This window comes from Papaver somniferum, unplaced genomic scaffold, assembly GCF_003573695.1.
Source record: "Papaver somniferum cultivar HN1 unplaced genomic scaffold, ASM357369v1 unplaced-scaffold_132, whole genome shotgun sequence".
NCBI classification, from domain to species: domain Eukaryota; kingdom Viridiplantae; phylum Streptophyta; class Magnoliopsida; order Ranunculales; family Papaveraceae; genus Papaver; species Papaver somniferum.
The window spans coordinates 15,978,986-16,002,414 of record NW_020622381.1 but is presented as its reverse complement, the minus strand read 5'-3'; the positions used below and the strand labels follow the sequence as shown (position 1 = coordinate 16,002,414).

General features: G+C 40.0%; 1 protein-coding gene across 1 annotated transcript; it reads right to left on the bottom strand.

Annotated features, from left to right (window-relative positions):
- Nucleotides 1–709: 709 nt before the first annotated feature.
- On the bottom strand, nt 710–2,089 carry LOC113332861. Its single transcript, XM_026579361.1, has one exon. It carries the CDS (start codon nt 2,087–2,089, stop codon nt 710–712), a length of 1,380 nt encoding a protein of 459 aa, XP_026435146.1.
- Nucleotides 2,090–23,429: the final 21,340 nt, after the last annotated feature.

Sequence of the window (23,429 nt, the reverse complement as noted above, 5' to 3'; positions counted from 1 at the left end):
GATAGGGGTATTGACGCGGGAGCCATTCATCCGCTTTAGGTAATAATATCCGCTTTCCGCTGCCTCACTTATCATGTAAGGGACCTTGCCAGTTAGCAGCGAATTTACCTGCTTTCTCATTGAGTTGGACGTGTGGTGCGATTTTCATCACTATATCATTTACGCTGAAGACTCGTTCTTTCACCTTTTGATTATAGTATCTCGTTGTCTGCTGCCTGTAATTATCCGCGAATCGCTCAACTCTGGCTCGTCATTCTTCTAAGGTATCCAGGTGTGCAAACCGACTGAAATCATCCGGAGTAGTGAGACTTTCCATAGCCACGTGCACAGATGGTATTGCAATTTCCGCTGGTAAGATCGCATCCTCTCCATACACCAGGGAATAAGGGGATGCGCCTGTGGAACATCTTCTGGAGATACGATACGCTCAAAGTGCAAGTGGTAGTTGTTCGTGCCATCTCCCGTGATGATCATATACCGTCCGGCTTAATATTCTCAATAGCGTTTTTTTGGTAGCCTTAGCATGTCCGTTCCCTTGCGGGTAGTAGACAGTCGAAGTGTGGAACTTGATCCCGTACTGGTCCAACAAATTTATGACAGTCTGATTAACGAAAGAAGTGTCATTATCCGAGCATATGATCATAGGTGCCCCGAATCGACAGATGATGTGCTCTTTGATGAACGCGGCAATTGTTGCGCCTGATTAGTCTCAGAGTGGTATAGCTTCAACCCATTTGGTAGAATATTCAGTCGTGGTGATGATATACTTGTGACGTCTGGACGAGGTTGGATTTATCTGCCCAATGATGTCAAGTCCCCAGCTATGGAAAGGCCATGGGGTGATGACGCTGTGCAACCAAGTATGTGGGGCATGGATCAGCGATCCGTGACTTTGACATTGCTGACATCTCTTTACGTGTTCGGCGGTATCGAACTCCATTGTAGGCCAGTAATATCCTGCTTCGTGTAGCTGTATAAAGAGCTTTCGCATACCCTGGTGCTCGCCATCGTGGGTTGTAGCCATGACTATTTCCGCCTCTTCCTGTGATAGACAACGTAATACCTTGCCACGGAAACTTTTCCTGTAAAGGACGCCTTCACTTATGAAGAACTGGCCAGACTTCCTTTGAATTTTTAACGCCTCCTGTCTGTTTGATGGCAGGCGCTCATGCTGGATGAAGTCTATGTAGGGTTGTCTCCAGTCCACTATCTCTACGCTGCATATTTCTGTCTGTTGCGGAGGTGCTTGGCAATCGTCGCATTTGTCTTGGATCACAGCTGCTTGAACTGCCATGCTTGGCCAGTACACGCCCATCCTTTGCAACCGTCGATATAACGGGATTCCTCCTGTCTGTCCGCATGACTCCTCATGGACGCGATTCAGTATTTCTTGTGCCTCTGATTTTCCTACGCACCGTGATAAAGCGCCTCCAGATGTTCGAAAGTATAATGCTCCTCGTATTAAAACAAATTGATGTAGTACTTTGACGGGCAATACTTGATCGTCCGCTCCTCTTGTCAGGTCCTCGATATATGTTGTTCTCCAATCATCTTTTAGCTCGAATGTGGCGTCCTCTTTCCATGTGCTGGGCACTGCTATCTTTTTTACCACTATAGTGCCTTCATCAGATTCATTTAATTGTATCTTAGCCGCTAGCGTATCCATAACGTCCGCGTGTTTATTAGTAGATCTTCCTGTATGCTCCACGAAAATGCTTCCCCTTCTTGCGATCAACTCTTGGGCTTCCGCTCGATATGGCGCAAGATGTGCTTCTTTCACCTGAAAGTCGCCCGATATTTGGTTTGTGACTAGCTTTGAGTCCCCTTTGATATCAATTGCTCCCAGGTTGAGTTCCTCCGCCAACCGCAATCCGAGGATCAATGCTTCATACTCCGCCACATTATTGCTACATTCAAAGTCCAGCTTGAAAGCGAATGATAACAATTCTTTCTTATGCGTTTCGAAGACTATTCCTGCTCCTCCATAAGAGTCGTATGAGGACCCATCAAAGAACATTGTCCAGCGTTCCTCTTCTTCAAGTTCAGCTACCTCGACAGGTATTTCCTCACTTATCTCTGTCATGTCCATTCCTGGGAATGCTACTAACAAATCCACAAGTGCTTGCCCTCGTACTCCTTTCGACCACTGATATTTTAGTTCGAACTCGGATAATTATAGCAGCCAGCGAGCTGTTCTGCCGGATAATATGGGTTTTGTTGCTAAGTAGGCAATTGGATTAGTCGTAGCCACCACTATGGTTTCATGAGCAAGCAGGTATGATTGTAACTTTTGCGTGGCGTAGATGAGCGCTAAACATGCTTGATCTGCCCTTGAATATCTGAGTTCCGCGTCTCTGAACCCTCTGCTGATATAATGGACTGGGCATAACTGTTCGTTGCCAATGTATTGAGCTAATAACGCTCCAATCGCCACGTTGGTAAACGCCATATACAGATAAAGGGGCTCGCCCTTGACAGGGGATCGTAGGACTCTTGCACTGATCAAACACTCCTTGAGCTTCTGGAAGGCTTGCTCTTGCTCGTCACCCCACTCGAACGGTTTGTTTTTCTTCAGTAGTGGTGTAAACGCGCATAACAGTTGTGCCAAGCCCGGAATGAACTTCCGAACGTAGGACACCCTTCCAATAAAAGTTTGCAGCTCTTTTACATTTTCCGGTGATCTCATAGTGGTTATTGCTCCGACTTTATCCGGATCAATTTGTATTCCCTTGCCAGTGATAACAAACCCTATAAATTTTCCGGAGGTGACTCCAAACGCGCATTTGAGAGGATTCATTTTTAAGTGGTATTTTCTACATCTGTTGAAAACGTGCCTTAGATGGTTAAGATGATCCTTTCGTGCTCGAGAATTTACTACCACATCATCAATGTACACTTCCATGATCTGATGCATCATGTCGTGGAAGATTGCTACCATGGCTCGTTGGTAACTGGCGGCCGCATTCTTCAACCCAAAGGGGCATGACTGTGTAAAAAAAAAATCGTATGGGGTCTGGAAAGCCGTCTTGTGCGCGTCCTCCACCGATATCTTGATTTGGTTGTATCCGCTAAATCTGTCCATGAAAGAAAACATACCATATCCGCTTGTATTATTTACCATCATGTCAATGTTTGGTACTGGGAAATCATCCTTAGGACACGCTCGGTCTAGATCTCGATAGTCGACGCAACATCGGACTTTACCATTCTTTTTCTCTACTGGGACGATGTTAGCTAACCACGTGGGGTGTTGGATTGGCCTAATGAAGTTAGCCTTTAACAGCTTCTCCACCTCTTCCTTGATAGCCAACTCTATCCCCTCAGAAAAGTTACGCCTCTGCTGTTTGACAGGTTGATACTCGGGTGAGACATTGAGGTTGTGTGCAATCAGGTTGCTTTCGAGGCCCGGCATTTCGTCATGCGTGAATGCGAACACATCTCTATACTCGCGAAGAAATTTAATCAAACATGATTTTTCTTCTTCTTCTAGATGCTTGCTGATATGCACGCATCGGGGTTCTCCCTCTGAGCCGAGGTTCACTTCTTCTAGTCCGTCCATGGTTGGATCGGGATTTATCTTTTCCTCAGGTAAATCTTTTATCATTTTTTCTACCGAAATCAAGGGTTCTACTTCGCCTCGCCAATCTTCACCAAGTGGGGTTGCTTCCATCATGTTCTCTTCGTCCGTCGATGACACGGCACAGTCGTGTTGTTGACTGGAAGCTTCCCCGGCTAATTTCTATAAGCGGTAAACGTGTCCGCCCTCTGGTCGTGAGAAGCGTTTGAATTGAGTATTCTTTGTTTGAATTATAACTCGCTTATTCCCCGCGGCGGGTCCCATCCTTGACGGGCTAAAAACGGATTTGGCTTTTCCTTTTACTTCTGCTTCCGGATGTAATTATTCCCACTTAGGGAGGGTGATAAAACACTCTGTTTGTTCGCCTTGGTCTACGGTTGGATGTGTGTAGAAGACTGCATCTTCCATGTAAGCCTCTTCTGGACCAAACGGATTGTTCGTGGCTGGGATCCGGAATTGTCTTCCTCCGATATTAGTCTTAACACATTGATGATACGTAGATGCCACCACTTTGTGGTTCAGAAGCCACCCTCTCCCTAGTAATACATGCAACGTGGTGTCATCCTCGAGTACGTAAAAAGGAGTTAGCGCTCTGATGGGTCCGATCTTCATCATCAGATGTACTATTCCCATTGCCGTCTGGGTTTGTCCGCCAAACCCCGTTACAGTCGTTGCACGTGTTTTGATTGACGTTCTTGGTACTCCTAAAGATTCCAATGTATGCAAGAGAATCATGTTGAGGGACGCTCCGCCGTATATGAAAGCTCGCTTGAGAGGCTGCTTGTTGATATGGGCTGCGAGATATAGGGTTCAGAGGTGCTCTCCTGGATAGCATATATCTTCATCAGTGAAGGTGATAGCTTCCCGCGACAACGGATTGTACGCTTTGCCAGACGCGATGGCTGCAATAGCTTTGGATGCTTCGCGGATTCGGTCCTCGCTAAAACCAAGTGAGTCAAAGAATTGTTGGGCTAAAACTGTTTGGGAGAATTTACTAGCAACTCCGGTCGTATCTGAGAAGTTGGCCATCTCAGTTGCCTCGTATGCTTCCTCTTCCTTCTCATCTTCCCATGGTCTCTAGGTTTCCTCTTTTGTAGGTTCATGGGAGATCATCATGACTTGGTGCTGAGGGAGCGGATCCTTATGAATGCTTTGCTCTCCAAGTTCTAGCTCGCCTCTGGCTCGCTTCCTTTGCACTATATAGCGTAGAGAAAAACACTCTGTAGTCGGATGATGGACTCTTCTGTGATAGTGGCAGTACCGTTCATGCATCTTATGTACTGCGGTCGGTTCGGTAACCACAGGTGGCAGAGTTTCTTCTTTGTTAGCTACCCATTTCTCCAGAAGTCATATTATCTTCTCCCTGCTACATGGTAATGGCGGCGGATTTGGTCTCCCTCTGTCTGTTCTTCCGACTCTCCTACTTGATTGTCCTCCCCGATAAGGGCCAAAAGCACCAACTCCTCCTTTACCTCTATCGCCCCCTTGATCATTTGACGCTGCATTAACAGAATGTAACTGCCAGCCGTGACCACTTGCTCCAGCATCCGCGCATTCTGATATCCAAGCTGTGGCCTCTTCCATTTCTAAGAAAGTTTGAAACTTAAAGTTTGTTAAATTTATCCGGAAGATCACGTCCATTCCTCGAATACAAATTTCCACCAAGCGCTCTTCTAGGATGTCCTCGTGACATTCGAGTGTGAAATATCGGAAGCGGGTGATGAACTTTCCAATTTCTTCTCCGACCCGCTGGGTACACCTTCCCAAATCTATGGCGGTGACTCTCCTTTGGGCGGAATAGAACTTATTCAGAAAGAGTTGTATCATGGCAGGCCGTGAACTGATACTTCCGGGTTTCAAATTATTGTACCAAGTAAAAGCATTGTCCGTAAGTGACTTAGGGAACTCCCTCATGCAAAGGATTTCGTCTTGAGCATACGCATTCATTGCTGATATGAAATGGATCACATGCTCGTGTGTGTTTCCCTTTCCTCCATTTGTCTTGAACTTCGGCGATGTATAATATGCAGGATATGAGTAATCGGAGACCTCCATAGAGTACGGTGGCTCTAATGAATCATAAGTGTTGTGTTTTGTTACTCGATAGCTTGCCTCTAGATATTTGGCGATCGCGTCCTCTGTCATGCTCGGAACCGTGTTCTTTGTACTAGCAGCTTTAGTTGTCCCCGCGCTTTGTTCTCTTGCTCGCTTCAGTCGCTCGTGTATCTCATGTTGCTTCTTAATGGATGCGTTTAATTCCTCTTGTAATTCGGACACCTCTCGCTCGTTGGTCTCTGTCGCGGCTCTCTCTTTAGGCGCTTCTTCTTTCCTCTGAGATCCTCCTGCTCCTTGTACGATAGGTGTAGTGACTACCGCTCGGACATGTACCTCTTCATCGCTTTCTCCTTGAATGTCTTCCATAGTGACGCGGTCCGGTTGGGAAGTGCTCCACCCGCTGGCATCTCATGGCTCGCACCTGGGAGTATCATGCTGGACTAGAGGCTAAGAACCTCCCACTGTGGTCGCAATGTTGATAGGTAGAATGTGGGAAGGAGGAACCGACCCTAATCACAGAAAGTACTCCCAAGGAGAAGGTAGATAGATAGAAGTAATAGGGAATTAATGATGCCCTCATGAAGTGTACCTTCATTTCCTTTTATAACATCCCTCTTAAGAACAAACACTCATAAGATTAATATATTACTAAACTGCCATTTCCCTCTCCTTAAGTTAACATCAAACCCTAAGGGCTTTCACCCAAGGCCCAACTTCCTTAGTATGCTCTTGTATGAACTAGGACTTCCATATTAATGGGTTAGGCCTAGTCCCCAAGTCTCTTTATTCCTTAGTGTAGAAGCCTTGATAGGTTAAGGGGCAACCATTTTCTAGGGTTGATTATTTTCATGTATCAACAAGAACCCTACTGTTAGAGCATTGCTCGGTCGAACTCGTAAGCGTTGCTATCTCAAGCTTGTTTGTCAAATTTAGTTGTCAAAACTATATGTCTTGATTTCTAGACTACTTATAGCTAAGTCTCAGACTAGGATAGTTAAGTGTAGTTGAGCTCCATACTCCACCCCGATCATCTTACGAAGACGAAGAACTACTCGGGGAACCAGTGGAACTTCATCCGACTAAAAGGTATGTGGAGACTTGAACCTATCTATCACTCAAAAGTCTATCTACAATATCTCCTACTATTGAGACAAAAGTCGTATAAGTATGATAGTTTTCATACATACACATTTGCTATTTCGAGCCGAGTTTCTCTCGCCTATCTATTTCTCGAAATACGTGTTGGCAAGCTTTCGCTTTAACTATTTTCATCTTTACCCGTGACGAAAGTCATGATGACGTTTCAATCTCTTGAAAATTTCTTTGATGACGATAGTTGTGAATGACGACTATTATAACATCATAGAAGAATGTTTCAATGATTGAAATGCAGAATTGAGATTATGTAACCATCTATGGATATAAGCATATATAGTGTGTTGGCACATTAGTGTATAAATCCATGTACCATAAATCAAGTGTATGCATACGGAATTGGTAAAGGAGAGAGGTTGGGTACGCATACCCGTACGCGTACTGGCGGAACTTTTCCTCCCAGAAAATTCTGCTGAGTTTGTAGTTACAAACTAGTAAACCAGTCACCTTAGGTACTGATCGCTGTTGTAGGCGTCAAAAATAATTACACTTTCTTACTACTCAAAATATAAATATAGCAAGAGTAAGAAATGATCGTTCCCACAGAGAGGATCTAGGTTGTCAAATTATTTCGGTTTCCTATACAAACAAGGGGGGATTTCTGATTTTTATGTAAAGGAAAATAAACTAAAAGCAACTAATGAAATAAACAAGCAAATCAATAAGATGAATATATTGGTCAAGGATTAGTTTTCATTCACAAACATGAATTTGTAGCAATAACTAGAATTGATATTTAATCTCAACTTTTATCAAAAGTCCTAGGATACCTTGATCGCAAGAATATCCCGCTAATTTCCTCTTATCATCAACAAACACATTAAAAGATGCGAATGTGAATTCTTCCTAAAAAGCAACCTAAAGTGTAAAAGCACAATTAAGTTTAACTCCCTAAGAGCACTAAGTTCTATGAAATAAGACTAATCAATGCAAACGAACATGTAAAAGCACTAATCCGTTTTAACAAAGGTTATGACTCACATGTGACTATTAGGATGTATCACTACAAGCAATAATCACAATCATGCTACTTGTAATCAGGAATCTATTACTTTTGCGTATAATAAATCCTAATCTAGCAATGGAGATGAACACAAAATCAAACGATTCGTGACTCGATCAAACAAGTATTCAAATCATAAGACAAGATAAATAGTGAATCATAATCGATAATATGGAGACAAAACTAATTTATTGAATGAAAACCCATATTTGGAAATCCAACTTATTCCTTAACCAATAATAAAATTAAGTACTCATGGCATAGGAGTTCATAACAAGGAGAAAAAGAAAACTCATTATGTTTCTAAACCCTAGGCAAAAATCGAAGAGAAGATAAGATCCTCCCATGTGTAAAGAGATATCCTTTTATATATTCTCCTTCTTTCCCCCAACCAATTATCTGTTCAGGTCACGCATAAATTATGGCAAGCTCGCCAACCAAGCATGTCTAGCCCATACAATATCAGGCCCAAGTCCATCCGAGTAAGTTACCGGGATCAGTGAGTCAACTCGGTATACTCCGATTCCGGCTGAGTTCAGTCCGATTCTGAGATATTTCTGGCCTGTTTCAGGCTCAATTATAGCTCCTACCCTGCATTCATTTCTTGACATTCATCTAACCACGATCATTCATATACATTGCAACCAATCATCTCTAATTCCATCTCTTCTTGCACTCTAACATTTCAAGCCTTGGTCATTATCACTAACACCAACTCATACAACACTGCACCTTTGTGATTCCTCTTCCCATTCTTCTCAGCTTCTCACAGCCACCATATACCGACTCCATTTCAAACCACCAGCTCCTTCACTGAATCCGCAAACTTCAATTGGAGTCACCAGCAACAAACTCAACCATTTCATCTTTCCATACTCGCAGCACAAACTCGAACCATTCTTGCATTTGAGTCCCACTCGCCACTGCAACTCAAGACCCATTCCCAGCTCCATAATCTCGTCTAACTGCATCAACTCCAGCTACCATTTTGCCTCAGCATCACTCATGTACTGCTGTGGTGCATAACTTGCACAACTCACTATCTGCAACTCAGCTCAAACCACAAATCACCAATTTCAGTCCCTTGCATCACAACCTAACTCCTACACAGTCTCGGGACAAATCCACAGCAAACCACAACCTGAAGCAACTGGCAATTCTGCCACACTCCCTGCAGCTCAACCATCAAAACCTATAGCACCATTTACACTTTCTCCAGCTTAATTTGGCTAACACACCCCCATTGCATACCAACTTTCCTTGTAATGTCTCAGCCCTCTCAAGCCAACAGCACACGGCTCCCGTCTCTTAAACTGCATCTTCTTATCTTGTATTCCGGCAAAGTCGCAACACCTTCATCTGCAACTTCCTTGCATTTGAGTTCAGCTGTAGCAATAGCTTCCCATTGTCTGTATCAGTAGCAACACCATCACTGCAGTCACTTCAATCTAAGCCTAACATTCACCTAGACTGCTCATTTTCCGGTTCCTCAACTAACCCATTGTCTGTCTTGAAGCAGCACTAAAGCTTGTGCCATTCTCCATTTCTCACAATTCATCATGTTCTAGCCATCACCAATACATTCTCTGAAACTTAACATCTCAGCTCCATTGCAGTGTCTCTCTACAAATCCCTTGTGTTCTCACAGTTCCATTTCCCTTCTTTTCCTTCCTTGCACCTGCTCAACTCAATACTGGTTCATAACCCATTTGATCATTCAAACCAGGAGAACCAACACCATCAGCACCAACTCAAGCTTCTGCCACCAGTTGTAGTAGCTTCAACAATTAACTCAAGACCAAAACAATCCATTCCTTCTTCCTTCTCAGCACCACAAAACCATTGAGCTCATACAATGAATACTGAGGTTTAAATATGAATTTAAATAATACCCAACTCCAAACTTCTTCATTAACCTTCAATTTCTTATTTAATTTCTCTCTTCATGAACTGTGAACATTTCATCAACCCTAGTTCTTCGACTGGAATCTCATAAAACCCTGAATTTGAGCTTAATTTCAACATTACCACAAACCCATTCCCCTTGGCTTCTTAACTCAAGACCAAAACAATCCATTCCTTCTTCCTTCTCAGCACCACAAAACCATTGAGCTCATACAATGAATACTGAGGTTTAAATATGAATTTAAATAATACCCAACTCCAAACTTCTTCATTAACCTTCAATTTCTTATTTAATTTCTCTCTTCATGAACTGTGAACATTTCATCAACCCTAGTTCTTCGACTGGAATCTCATAAAACCCTGAATTTGAGCTTAATTTCAACATTACCACAAACCCATTCCCCTTGGCTTCTGAAATCATAAAGAACACCCTTAATTACTTCTCTCACAATCGACAGCAGCAATCACCGATTTATCCTTCTCGAACTGATTGAACCAGAGCAGCACTAACTCATCTTCTTCCCTGGATCTTCTATAAAGAAATCAAACAACGCGCTCTCTATTTATGAGATTGACAACAACTCTCATAATCTTCAAACTCTCAGATCTCTCTCTCTTTTTAATTTCTTGGACCAACAGCAACATCAACAGCTGTTTTTCTCAATTTCACTTTCAAATGATTGAGAAAGAAACTCTCTATTTAGGTTTAGGGTAAATTAGGGTAGAGCTGGATAATGATACCCGGTCACCTCTGATAAGGGCTAACCAATGTTTCCAACCCCTTATCCTTGGATGGTTTGTCTTCAATGCTCCTCCAAAAAAGAGAGTTGTCCCTTAACCTTGGGTCGGCTCCATTTATCACTCGCCTGTAATGACCTTTTTGCACTTCCCGCTCGAATTGAGCGATTTCTTTTTCTTTTGCTCCTAATGACTCCAATGCACCTAATAAACTCAAACTCACACATAAGATACATAATTCACAAGAAAAATAGCAAAGAAAGCATAAACTATAGATAATAAATAAGGTGTTTACGTCACCTATCAAATTCCCCCACACTTAGACTTTTCTAGTCCTCGAGCAAATCAAACAAAATAAATTCTAAAACATACATACAACTCCGTACCGTCGAGCCTACGGTTACTTTTAGCATAAATAACAAGCCTTTGAACCTCTAGGTGTCCCTAGTGGACGAGTTATAGTCTCGTGAAGGTTTACAAGAGGTTTTCCTACAAAACCTATATTTCCAACTCCATCTACCTGTGACAAATCCATGAATGAATCCAAAATGGTTGCAAGAGGAGGTACCTTGTTCTGAATCCAAATTAATATATATAGATTAAGCTATGTTAACAAAGTCGAACAAGCCACAATCTCGGAAACTAACGAACCACAATCACATATGAATAGATAAAGAAGATGAACATATATATAGATGGTTGCGATGTTTACTAAAGTGATCGATGTTTCCCATATCTGTCTGAAGGTCGCCGCCAATGATGAACCTATGAATCCTATTGGATTGAGCTACTGGTATGACTTCTAATATCAACACACTGGCATATACAAGGGAACCAGCAGTTAATAATCTTAAATTTAGATCGACTCATTGACAAATACAAGGGAACCAGGAGTCGATTTTATTGCACCATAACCATTTTTTTTTTTTTTTTTTCATTGACATCATGATTGGATCTTGTGGATCCAAGCGCATGTTTCTTGTCAGCAGATTACATGATAGTTCCCTTGGATCCTGCACTCCATGCTTTCTTAGGCGACGGAGACAGGGAGAACACACACATATTGCTTTATCCAAGTGCCATTTTTATTCTGTTTGGTCAATTGGTCGGTCTCTTTTCTTTTCTTTTTTTCTTCTTTTTTTTCTTTGTAGTAACTCAATCACACTATTTCATCCTAGCAGCAATAACAATTTGATGTTAGTGACCCACCAAATCACAAAGATATAACATAAAGTTTGCAAAAGTAAAAACAGAAAGTGATATGGTGATATTCAGAGATATGGTAACAACTTTCATATTATTTCTAACACTTGAATAATTCTGTCCCTTGAAGTTAATGGGTTCCTCAACTCCCGCAACCAAAACGGTTTCATCCACATAGATTGGTAGTGTCATCCTAAAGGCACTTTTTTTTAATCCAAAAGCGAAAACTAACAAAGCTAAAAACTCTATATGAGAAAACACTCCCCCACACTTAAACTTTACATTGTCCTCAATGCAAATTAAGTCATCCAAAGTAAAATTTAAGATGGGAAATTCATAACATGATATATATACACAATAAAATGCATAATAAAAACTCATACTCCAACTCATAGCTATTTCTGAACAATAGAGGATAAACACTAAATAAGCTATTTAGTTGGCATCTCATCCCAACTCAACCAATATTAAGAAAAATTCCATCTACTTAGAAAGGCTAGTGCTTATTCTAAATTGTTCAAAAATCTCTAAAAGTTGGAGTTTTGATATGCAAATATCCAAAATAAGAAAATAAAGATAAAAGACTTAAATAAAATAAAAAGATAGAGATAGATACACAAAACCAGTGGGTTGCCTCCCATTTAGCACTTGGTTTAAAGTCGTCATCCCAACTTGCAAGATGAATTCCCCATACACCAATAATCTGAAAAGTTGGGGATCCTCCCATAGAACCTGTTTTGGAAACACTAGCTTCACACAAATATTAGTAACATAAAACAGAAACGAAGCTATTAACCGATAAAAACTTCCCCCACACTTATTCTTGTCCACACTTGGAAGTGTATAAAGAATATAGAAGTCGGGTACTTCCACGGTTTCTTGTTCCAAAATCTGCATAGTTTGAGAATCAAGTATCTCTAATGGCGGATATCGAGAAACAAAGTCACTTAACAATGTGTCTGAAGCACATATATTTAAACCAATAAGAGGTAAAGGAGAAGAAACAATAGGCAAAGGGTTAGACAAACCTTGCACAATCTCTTGTATCACATAATCCTCTTCATCCTTGAAAAACTCAAGTGAATTACTCACCTCTTTTATATCATGGTCCTCTATCAAACCTTGCAACCATTCTTCATCCGTTTCTACCTTAACTAAAGTTTCGGAATTAACATCATCATTATAATCCTTTGCAAGATCAATTGGGTCTTCCACAATATTGGTCATAACGGTCACATTCTCAACATACTCGTCATCATTAGGCTCAAACTCTTTTGCGGCTGCAAATTTCGCTATAAGGAACTTTTTTAGAAGACTCAAAAATGCATCATCCTCAAGCTCCACCCTTTGAATAGGCTCTTGATCATTATTAAGATCAATGCTTGAGTAATCTACACAAGTGTCAACATATTCCTCTTCGTCTTCATTTTGATCCCAAAAAGATTCCGATGTACACCTTTGGGAAATGTCACCATGAGTTGGTTCAAGCGATGTATCTTCATAATCATCATCACTTTCATAGTTAACATAAGATTGGTTCTCGCTGAATCTAGTGTTGTTAATCTCAATCTCATCCTTTTGAATAGGTGAATGATCATTATTAAGATCAAGAGTTGACGTAGCTACACAATTATCAACGAAAGAACCCAAAGTTTGGCCTTTTTCAACATTAGCATCAATCAAATATTCATCACAAACCAAAGGCACATTCGAATAGTTATTGTTTTGAAAACAAAGTTCTTCTTTGTACCTTTCTTCTTTGTATTGATCAATATCTCTTTGTAAGTTAGCAATACCTTCACGAAGTTCTTGGAGTTGCTCTTCTGTAGCCTCTTTATCTTTTTGGAACTCTTGTTGTACAAAGTTGGAAACTTTGTCTAGAAAGTCAGAGACTTTTTTTTCATGAGCATAAGAATCCTCCCATCCTTGTGGTTGTTCACACACATACCCGCAATAAGGTTGTTGAGGAAAACCATAAGGATCCATGGAATATTAGTCATAGCCAATGAATTGGTTTTGATTATACCCCTGGAATTGTTGGAAGTTGTCATGTTGTTGAGATTGTTGGAAACCGTATCCATTGTCCCAATATGCTCCATCCATGAGAAATAAGTACCTGAAACACGATTCTCAAAACAAGGTTAAAAACCAGAAAATAAAACAAAACTAAAAACAAGAAAATAAGAAACCAAAAACAAGTGACAACCGCTGCCTCCCCGGCAGCGGCGCCAAAGTTTGATCGCTGTCGTAGGCGTCAAAAATAATTACACTTTCTTACTACTCAAAATATAAATATAGCAAGAGTAAGAAAGGATCGTTCCCACAGAGAGGATCTAGGTTGTCAAATTGTTTCGGTTTCCTATACAAACAAGGGGGATTTCTGATTTTTATGTAAAGGAAAATAAACTAAAAGCAACTAATGAAATAAACAAGCAAATCAATAAGATGAAGATATTGGTCAAGGATTAGTTTTCATTCACAAACATGAATTTGTAACAATAACTAGAATTGATATTTAATCTAAAGTTTTATCAAAAGTCCTAGGATACCTTGATCGCAAGAATATCCCGCTAATTTCCTCTTATCATCAACAAACACATTAAAAGATGCGAATGTGAATTCTTCCTAAAAAGCAACCTAAAGTGTAAAAGCACAATTAAGTTTAACTCCCTAAGAGCACTAAGTTCTATGAAATAAGACTAATCAATGCAAACGAACGTGTAAAAGCACTAATCCGTTTTAACAAAGGTTATGACTCACATGTGACTATTAGGATGTATCACTACAAGCAATAATCACAATCATGCTACTTGTAATCAGGAATCTATCACTTTTGCGTATAATAAATCCTAATCTAGCAATGGAGATGAACACAAAATCAAACGATTCGTGACTCGATCAAACAAGTATTCAAATCATAAGACAAGATAAATAGTGAATCATAATCGATAATATGGAGACAAAACTAATTTATTGAATAAAAACCCATATTTGAAAATCCAACTTATTCCTTAACCAATAATAAAATTAAGTACTCATGGCATAGGAGTTCATAACAAGGAGAAAAAAAAAACTCATCATATTTCTAAACCCTAGGCAAAAATCGAAGAGAAGATAAGATCCTCCCATGCGTAAAGAGATATCCTTTTATATATTCTCCTTCTTTCCCCCAACCAATTATCTGTTCAGGTCACGCATAAATTATGGCAAGCTCGCCAACCAAGCCTGTCTAGCCCATACAATATCAGGCCCAAGTCCATCCGAGTAAGTTACCGGGATCAGTGAGTCAACTCGGTATACTCCGATTCCGGCTGAGTTCAGTCCGATTCTGAGATATTTCTGGCCTGTTTCAGGCTCAATTATAGCTCCTACCCTGCATTCATTCCTTGACATTCATCTAACCACGATCATTCATATACATTGCAACCAATCATCTCTAATTCCATCTCTTCTTGCACTCTAACATTTCAAGCCTTGGCCATTATCACTAACACCAACTCATACAGCACTGCACCTTTGTAATTCCTCTTCCCATTCTTCTCAGCTTCTCACAGCCACCATATACCGACTCCATTTCAAACCACCAGCTCCTTCACTGAATCCGCAAACTTCAATTGGAGTCACCAGCAACAAACTCAACCATTTCATCTTTCCATACCCGCAGCACAAACTCGAACCATTCTTGCGTTTGAGTCCCACTCGCCACTGCAACTCAAGATCCATTCCCAGCTCCATAATATCGTGAAACTGAATCAACTCCAGCTACCATTTTTCCTCAGCATCACTCATGTACTGCTGTGGTGCATAACTTGCACAACTCACTCTGCAACTAAGCTCAAACCACAAATCACCAATTTCAGTCCCTTGCATCACAACCTAACTCCTACACAGTCAAATCCACAGCAAACCACAACCTGAAGCAACTAGCAATTCTGCCACACTCCCTGCAGCTCAACCATCAAAACCTATAGCACCATTTACACTTTCTGCAGCTTAATTCGGCCAACACACCCCCATTGCAGACCAACTTTCCTTGTAATGTCTCAGCCCTCTCAAGCCAACAGCACACGGCTCCCGTCTCTTAAACTGCATCTTCTTCTCTTGTATTCCGGCAAAGCCGCAACACCTTCATCTGCAACTTCCTTGCATTTGAGTTCAGCTGTAGCAATAACTTCCCATTGTCTGTATCAGTAGCAACACCATCACTGCAGTCACTTCAATCTAAGCCTAACATTTACCTAGACTGCTCATTTTTCGGTTCCTCAACTAACCCATTGTCTGTCTTGAAGCAGCACTAAAGCTTGTGCCATTCTCCATTCCTCACAATTCATCATGTTCTAGCCATCACCAATACATTCTATGAAACTTAACATCTCAGCTCCATTGCAGTGTCTCTCTACAAATCCCTTGTGTTCTCACAGTTCCATTTTCCTTCTTTTCCTTCCTTGCACCTGCTCAACTCAACACTGGTTCATAACCCATTTGCTCATTCAAACCAGGAGAACCAACACCATCAGCACCAACTCAAGCTTCTGCCTCCAGTTGTAGTAGCTTCAACAATTAACTCAAGACCAAAACAATCTCATTCCTTCTTCCTTCTCAGCACCACAAAACCCTAGAGCTCATACAATGAATACTGGGGTTTAAATCTGAATTTAAGTAATACCCAACTCCAAACTTCTTCATTAACCTTCAATTTCTTCTTTAATTTCTCTCTTCATGAACTGTGAACATTTCATCAACCCTAGTTCTTCGACTGGAATCTCATAAAACCCTGAATTTGAGCTCAATTTCAACATTACCACAAACCCATTTCCCTTGGCTTCTGAAATCATCAAGAACACCCTTAATTACTTCTCTCACAATTGACAGCAGCAATCACCGATTTCTCCTTCTCGAACTGATTGAACCAGAGCAGCACTAACTCATCTTCTTCCCTGGATCTTCTATAAAGAAATCAAACAACGCGCTCTCCATTTCTGAGATTGACAACAACTCTCATAATCTTCAAACTCTCAGATCTCTCTCTCTCTTTAATTTCTTGGGCCAACAGCAACAGCAGCAACTGTTTTTCTCAATTTCACTTTCAAATGATTGAGAAAGAAACTCTCTATTTAGGTTTAGGGTAAATGAGGTTAGAGCTGGATAATGATACCCGGTCGCCTCTGATAAGGGCTAACCAATATTTTCAACCCCTTATCCTTGGATGGTCTGTCTTCAATGCTCCTCCAAAAAAGAGAGTTGTCCCTTAACCTCGGGTCGGCTCCATTTATCACTCGCCTGTAATGACCTTTTTGCACTTCCCGCTCAAATTGTGCGATTTCTTCTTCTTTTGTTCCCAATGACTCCGCACCTAATAAACTCAAACTCACACATAAGATACATAATTCACAAGAAAAATAGCAAAGAAATCATAAACTATAGATAATAAATAAGGTGTTTACGACACCTATCAGGTACGCGTACCGTACGCGTACTGGAGGAACTTTTATACCCGAAAAATTCTGCTGAGTTTGGAAACCAAAACCAACTCAATCTGGTTGCTAAGGTACGCATACCCGTACGCGTACTCAAGCTGGTTATTTTCTCAAATCGGTAGTTCATGAACTCAAACAATAAATTATAAGGAATGCAATCTTTGCAAACCGTGGCTATATTGTTCATGAATTGATTCAAATGAATCAAACCGATTTTGTTTCAATTGTGTCTATGTATAAAGACCTAAGCAATTGAACAACTCTTCAACTAGTTCTTTTGAAGTCATTTGAACTAGTTATGAAGAAGATGAATACGGTTAATATGAAAGTACTCATATGGCTAACCATTGGTTAACTATTTGTGAACCAACTAAGTGTACACGTTTAGTTACGGTTACTCAAACCTAACTGAAATACATTTCATTTGTGTGTGACAAGCAAAGTTTCGATCCAATGGTTGAACGATATTAGCTTGTATCTAATCAGGTTTTCATCTAACGATGAATATTGAATGCTTTGTTACTAAGCTAACATTGATTGCAAACCCTGACTTGAAAACTATATAAAGGATAACTCTAGCAACTGGAAAAACTAATCCCCACACCTCCTGTGTGATACTAGTTGGTTTATCTAGAGTCGATTCTCCTTTAACCTTAGGTTTCTTCTCGAGACCCTGTAGGTTAAAGACTTAAAGACTTCATTGGGATTGTGAAGCCAGACGAAACTACTTCTCTTGTAGTTGAGCGATCTGATCTTGCCATTTTTTATCGTACGAGTTCAATTGAAAGAATTGACTTGAGATTATATCTCCGATAGGGCAAGATAAAAATAAATCACAAACATCTTCGTCTCATAGTTTGTGATTCCACAATATCTTGTTTCACTACCATACGATTAAGATTATTGTGAGGTGATTGATAATTCTAGGCTATTCTTAGGGAATATAAGTCTGGGTTATCGATTAATTCTTGTTCACCTTGATTTTATCAAAAGACGGAACAAAACTTATAGGTTTATCTATGGGAGACAGATTTATCTATCATCGTAAACTTTTCTGTGTGATACAGATTTGTTTATTTAAGTCTTCGACTTTGGGTCGTAGCAACTCTTGGTTGTGGGTGAGATCAGCTAAGGGAATCAAGTGCGTAGCATCCTGTTGAGATCAGAGACGTAAGGAGCGCAACTGTACCTTGAATCAGTGTGAGATTGATTGGGGTTCAACTACAGTCTAGACCGAAGTTAGTTTATAGTATGCTAGTGTCTGTAGCGGCTTAATACAGTGTGGTGTTCAATCTGGACTAGGTCCCGGGGTTTTTCTGCATTTGCGGTTTCCTCATTAACAAAACTTCTGGTGTCTGTGTTATTTCTATTCCGCATTATATTTTGTTATATAATTGAAATATCACAGGTTGTGCGTTGTATCTATCAATTGTGAAATCCAACCTTTGGTTGTTGATTGGAAATTGATTGATCCTTGGATATTGGTCTTTGGTACCATCCAAGTTTATATCTCTTGTATTTAATAAAGACTCGCAGATTTCTATTTGCTTGAGTATATATTAAATCAAGAGATCGATATATTAACTCCTTGATATACTTTTTAGTAAGATTGAGTGTGACTTTCTAGTTGATTCTCTTAAAAGTATATTAGAGTTAGTCCATACAGATTGTTAATCGAAATATTGGGTGAGGTTGTTAGACCCCCACATTTTCAATTGGTATCAGAGCAGGCAAACACGTTCAAGACCTTAAAAGTTTGTGTTTGTAGCGATCTGACTCTGTGGAGAGAGGTGTTATCTCAATTAACGTACCACCAGTCTTCGATGGCTCAAACTACTTACGGTGGAAAATTTCTATGCGAGCTTTTTTTCAATCGCGTGATTTTCAATCATGGGTATATGTAGTTAATGGGTATGATGCTCCCGTTGTGGCAATAGGTAACACTATTGTTCCAAAGAATATTGGCGAATACGATGCTGCAGAGATACTTGCTGCAAAGCAAAACTCCGACGGTTTGAATGCCATCACCCCTAATCTTCAACACCATGTGTCTGATTGCACTTGGTCTAAAGATGCTTGGGATATCTTAGAAACCGTATTTGAAGGGAATACCAATGAAAAGGAAGCCAGACTTCAAAACCTAACTTCTGATTGGGAAAACCTTCGTATGGCAGATGAAGATTCATTTGATGAGTTTAATCACAAAGTGACTGAAATTGTTAACGCATCTTTTGTATTGGGTAAGACTATTCCTGAAAAGGACATTGTGATGAAAATTCTCAGATCGCTGCCATTTAGATACGATGCTAAGAAGCATGCTATCGTTGAGGGAAATAACCTTGATACCCTCTCCAGAAATACTTTGGTTGGGAAGCTAAAGATCTTTGATCATGAGCATACATCCAAATCTAGCAAAGATGTTGCGTTCAAAGCATAAAAATACACAAAATTACTTGATAAAAGTAATGATCACTCTGAGACTGATTCATCAGATGAAGATCTTGACAAATCAGTCTCGATGATCACAAGATAATTTAGAGATCTTCTTTTGAAGAGAAGTAAACGGTTCTCCAGAGATAAGCCAAAAGCATCAGTAAAACCCCATAACCGTATTCCTCCTAAAAATAGGGACACAAATGAAACTGATGACGAGGATATGCCTCAGTGCTTTAAGTGTAATGGTTTTGGTCATTTTGCAAACGAGTGTCCAAATCGCAGAAAATACACTGGGAACAAAGGTCTTGCTGCAACGCTTGATGAGATGTCTGACAATTATGATTCTGATGAAGACAAAAAATCAAGTGTTGCTCTTATATGTTAAAATGTTAATTTTGATAATTGTAGCACATACATCAATCTTGATAATCTTTTAGAAGAGATTCCAATCAAGATAGAAGAATCATCCTCTATTGGAAACTCTTTGTCTAATGTTTCAGGATCCACCATATGCCTAGCAAATTGCATATCACAAGCACCTGAATCAGCTTATGCGTTGACATGCTCTTATTGTTCTCTCAAGGGTCATGAATTCTCAAAGTGTTTCAAGTACAAACACAAGATGAGATATGTCAACAAGATTAAATGAAGAGCGGATCGACTAGCAAACAAGCTCAAACTCGCGCAGAAAACCGTTGAGGTATGTAAGATTTTATCGTCTTCAAAGAAGCTAGTTTCCAAAGAGAAGTCTAGACCACTAAAGGAAAGGGTTTGGTATAAACCAGTTGATAGACAGGGAATCATGAATCCCTCTCAAAAAGTTTATGGTGGACAAATCGTTGTTCACCCCAACACAACTTGATTGTGTTGTTCTTGTATAGCTCGTCTCATGTGCCTAATTATAAGAGACAAGATTATACACACCTCAGGCTTAAAGAAAAATTTGTTTTGTTTTTCTTAGTTTTTTATTTTTGAGTATGGAATTCTTTCATGTTGGAAGGGATTTTCCTGTTTAATCAAAAAGAAAGGGTTATTATCAACAATTCCACTCTTTATAGGGCTGTGAGCTGTGCGTACACAAACCTTTTAAAGGTTTAGAAACCCTACATTCTTTTTTCCTTCTCTGACACTCTTTATATCTTAAGACTGCTTGTTGAATTTTGATTGTGATTTCCTCTCACAAAACCGTGCGTATATGGATACTCCAAGCATCATGTCTTCTGATGGAAAAGATGTCAATATGATTGTTAAGCCATCAATCATTAAGAAAAAAGAGAGATATCCATTGTCTCCATCTTTGAAAAGAAAAAGAAGGAATCTGAGGAAGCCAAAAGTTGTTCCTTCAAACTCTCAGAAGTTCTCTGATGTTCTTGAAGAGTTGAAGCAGACAAAGAAAGAGATTCATCAAATAAAGGCTTGTGTTTTAAGATCACTGGAAATTCAGAAGGCCCTGGTTCGACAACTTCAGCCAAGAAGGTTCATTGGTATTGACTCCTTCCTCCATGAACCATATGTCCCAATGGTTGTTGACGACAAGGAGTTCGGGGATGACAAGGATTTTTTCAAAGATCTTAATGCCTTGTAATCTTCTTAAGAGAACTTTATTCTTGTTTTTGTTTAAGAAGGATAACTAGGGTTTGGAATAGCCATTATTGTGAGTTCACATATGTTAGAGCATAGCTCGGTCAACCTCGCATGCGTTTCTATCTCAAGCATGTTTGTCAATGTTAGTGATCAAAACTATAAGTCTTGATTTCTAGCCTACATAGCTAAGTCTCGGACTAGGATAGAAAAGTGTAATTAAGCTCAAGGACTTCATGGAGATTCATCATACAACGACGAAGATCTATACAAGGAACCGTGGAACTTCATCAACAAAAAGGTATGTGGAGACTTGAACTTATCTATCACTCAAAAGTATATATCTTCTATCTCCTACTTCTTATGAGACAAAAGTCGTATGCTATATAGACTAGATCATACACATTTGAAATTTCGAGCTGAGCATTCATTGCTTATCTTTTATCTCGAAATCGTGTGTTGGTAAAGCGTTTAGCTTTGATCAAGTTTATCTTCACCTAGTGACGAAAGTCATGAAAAGTTTCAATCACTCTGAGAATTGCTCTGACGTGAATCGGTCGGTGAATAACGGCTACATAACGTCCTCTGAGAATGTCTCAATGATTGAAATGAGAGTTTAGATTACATAACCATGTATTCCTTGAACAGAAGTTTTCGAACTTTGTTGATCAAGAGAAATCAGGAGGATTGTGGAATTGGCTTGCCAAGTCCACGAACCTAGTTCACAGACTCAGTCCGAGAACTGTCGGAAGTTCTCGACCGAGAATTTCTGCTGGATTTTCCAAAACTCGTTTGTGTGCTAAATCCGCGAACTCAGTCCGCGAACTGGCGGAAGTTCTCTTTCCGAGAATTTATGCTGAGTTTGGAAAACTCAACTGATTAACTTAAGTCCGCGAACTTGTTTGTGAACTTAAGAGGTTATGATCTAAAGATGTGCTCTGAACATGAAACATTAAATTACTAAGGAATGATTTATGCAAACCGTGGCTATAATGTTCATGAGCCGATTCAATCGAATCAAAAAATCTTTATTTCAATTGTGTCTTGTGTAGTTACATAAGATCTCATAGCAATTGAACAACTCTTTAACTAGTTCATTTGAGTCAATTGAACTAGTCATGGTGAAGAAGAACAAGGTTAATATGAAATGCTCATATGGTTAACCTTTTGGGTTACTATGTTGAACCAACATACACGTACACGTTTGGGCATGGTTTTCACGAACCCAGTAAACGTATACCCAAGTGTGTGTGACAAGCTAAGTTTTCGATCTAACGGTTGAGAAATATTAGCTTGAATCTAAATCAGGTTTTCATCTAACGGTGAATAAGGATTGCTTTGTAACTAAGGCAAAACCCTGATTTGAAGGCTATATAAAGGAGACATCTAGCATTGTGCAAAACTAATCCCCACACGTCTGTGTGCTACTAGTGCTCCCGCTAGAGTCGATCTCCATTAACCTTTGATTTTCTTCTTTAAAATAAGGTTAACGACTTAAAGACTTCATTGGGATTGTGAAGCCATACCGATACTACTTTATCGTAGTTGTGTGATCTGATCTTGCATCTTCTATCGTACGAGTACAATCGATTGATTGGCTTGAGATCGTGAGAGTTCTCCGATAGGCAAGAAAAAGAAGTCACAAACATCTTCGTCTCACTGTTTGTGATTCCTCGACAATCCGCTTGTGTATCCAGGAAGGATTGTAGAGAGGTGATTGCTTAATCTAGGCTGTTCTTCGGGAATATAAGACCGGATTATCAATTGGTTCCTGTTCACCTTGATTTCATATCAAAAGACAGAACAAAACCTAGGGTATATATGTGGGAGACAAATTTATCCTTTTATAGACTATTCTGTGTGAGACAGATCTGTTTATTATCAAGTCTGTGATTTTGGGTTACAACAACTCTTGGTTGTGGGTGAGCTCAGCTAAGCGAATCAAGTGCGCAGTATCCTGGTGGTATCAGAGGCGTAGGAGTACAACTATACCTTGAATTAGTGGGAGACTGATTGGGATTCAACTATATTCCAGTCCGAAGTTAGCTTGGAGTAGGCTAGTTTCTGTAGCGGCTTAATACAATGTGTATTCAATCTGGACTAGGTCCCAGGGTTTTTCTGCATTTGCGGTTTCCTCGTTAACAAAACTTCTGGTGTCTGTGTTATTTCATTTTCCGCATTATATTGTTTATCTTTATAATTGAAATAATACAGGTTGGGAGTTTGTGATCATCAATTGGAAATCTGACCTTTGGTTGTTGATTGATATTGATTGATCCTTGGACATTGGTCTTTGGTA

Excerpts from the sequence above, each read along its gene's own strand:
- LOC113332861 (XM_026579361.1), bottom strand. The coding sequence starts at position 2,089 with ATGGACATGACAGAGATAAGTGAGGAAATACCTGTCGAGGTAGCTGAA.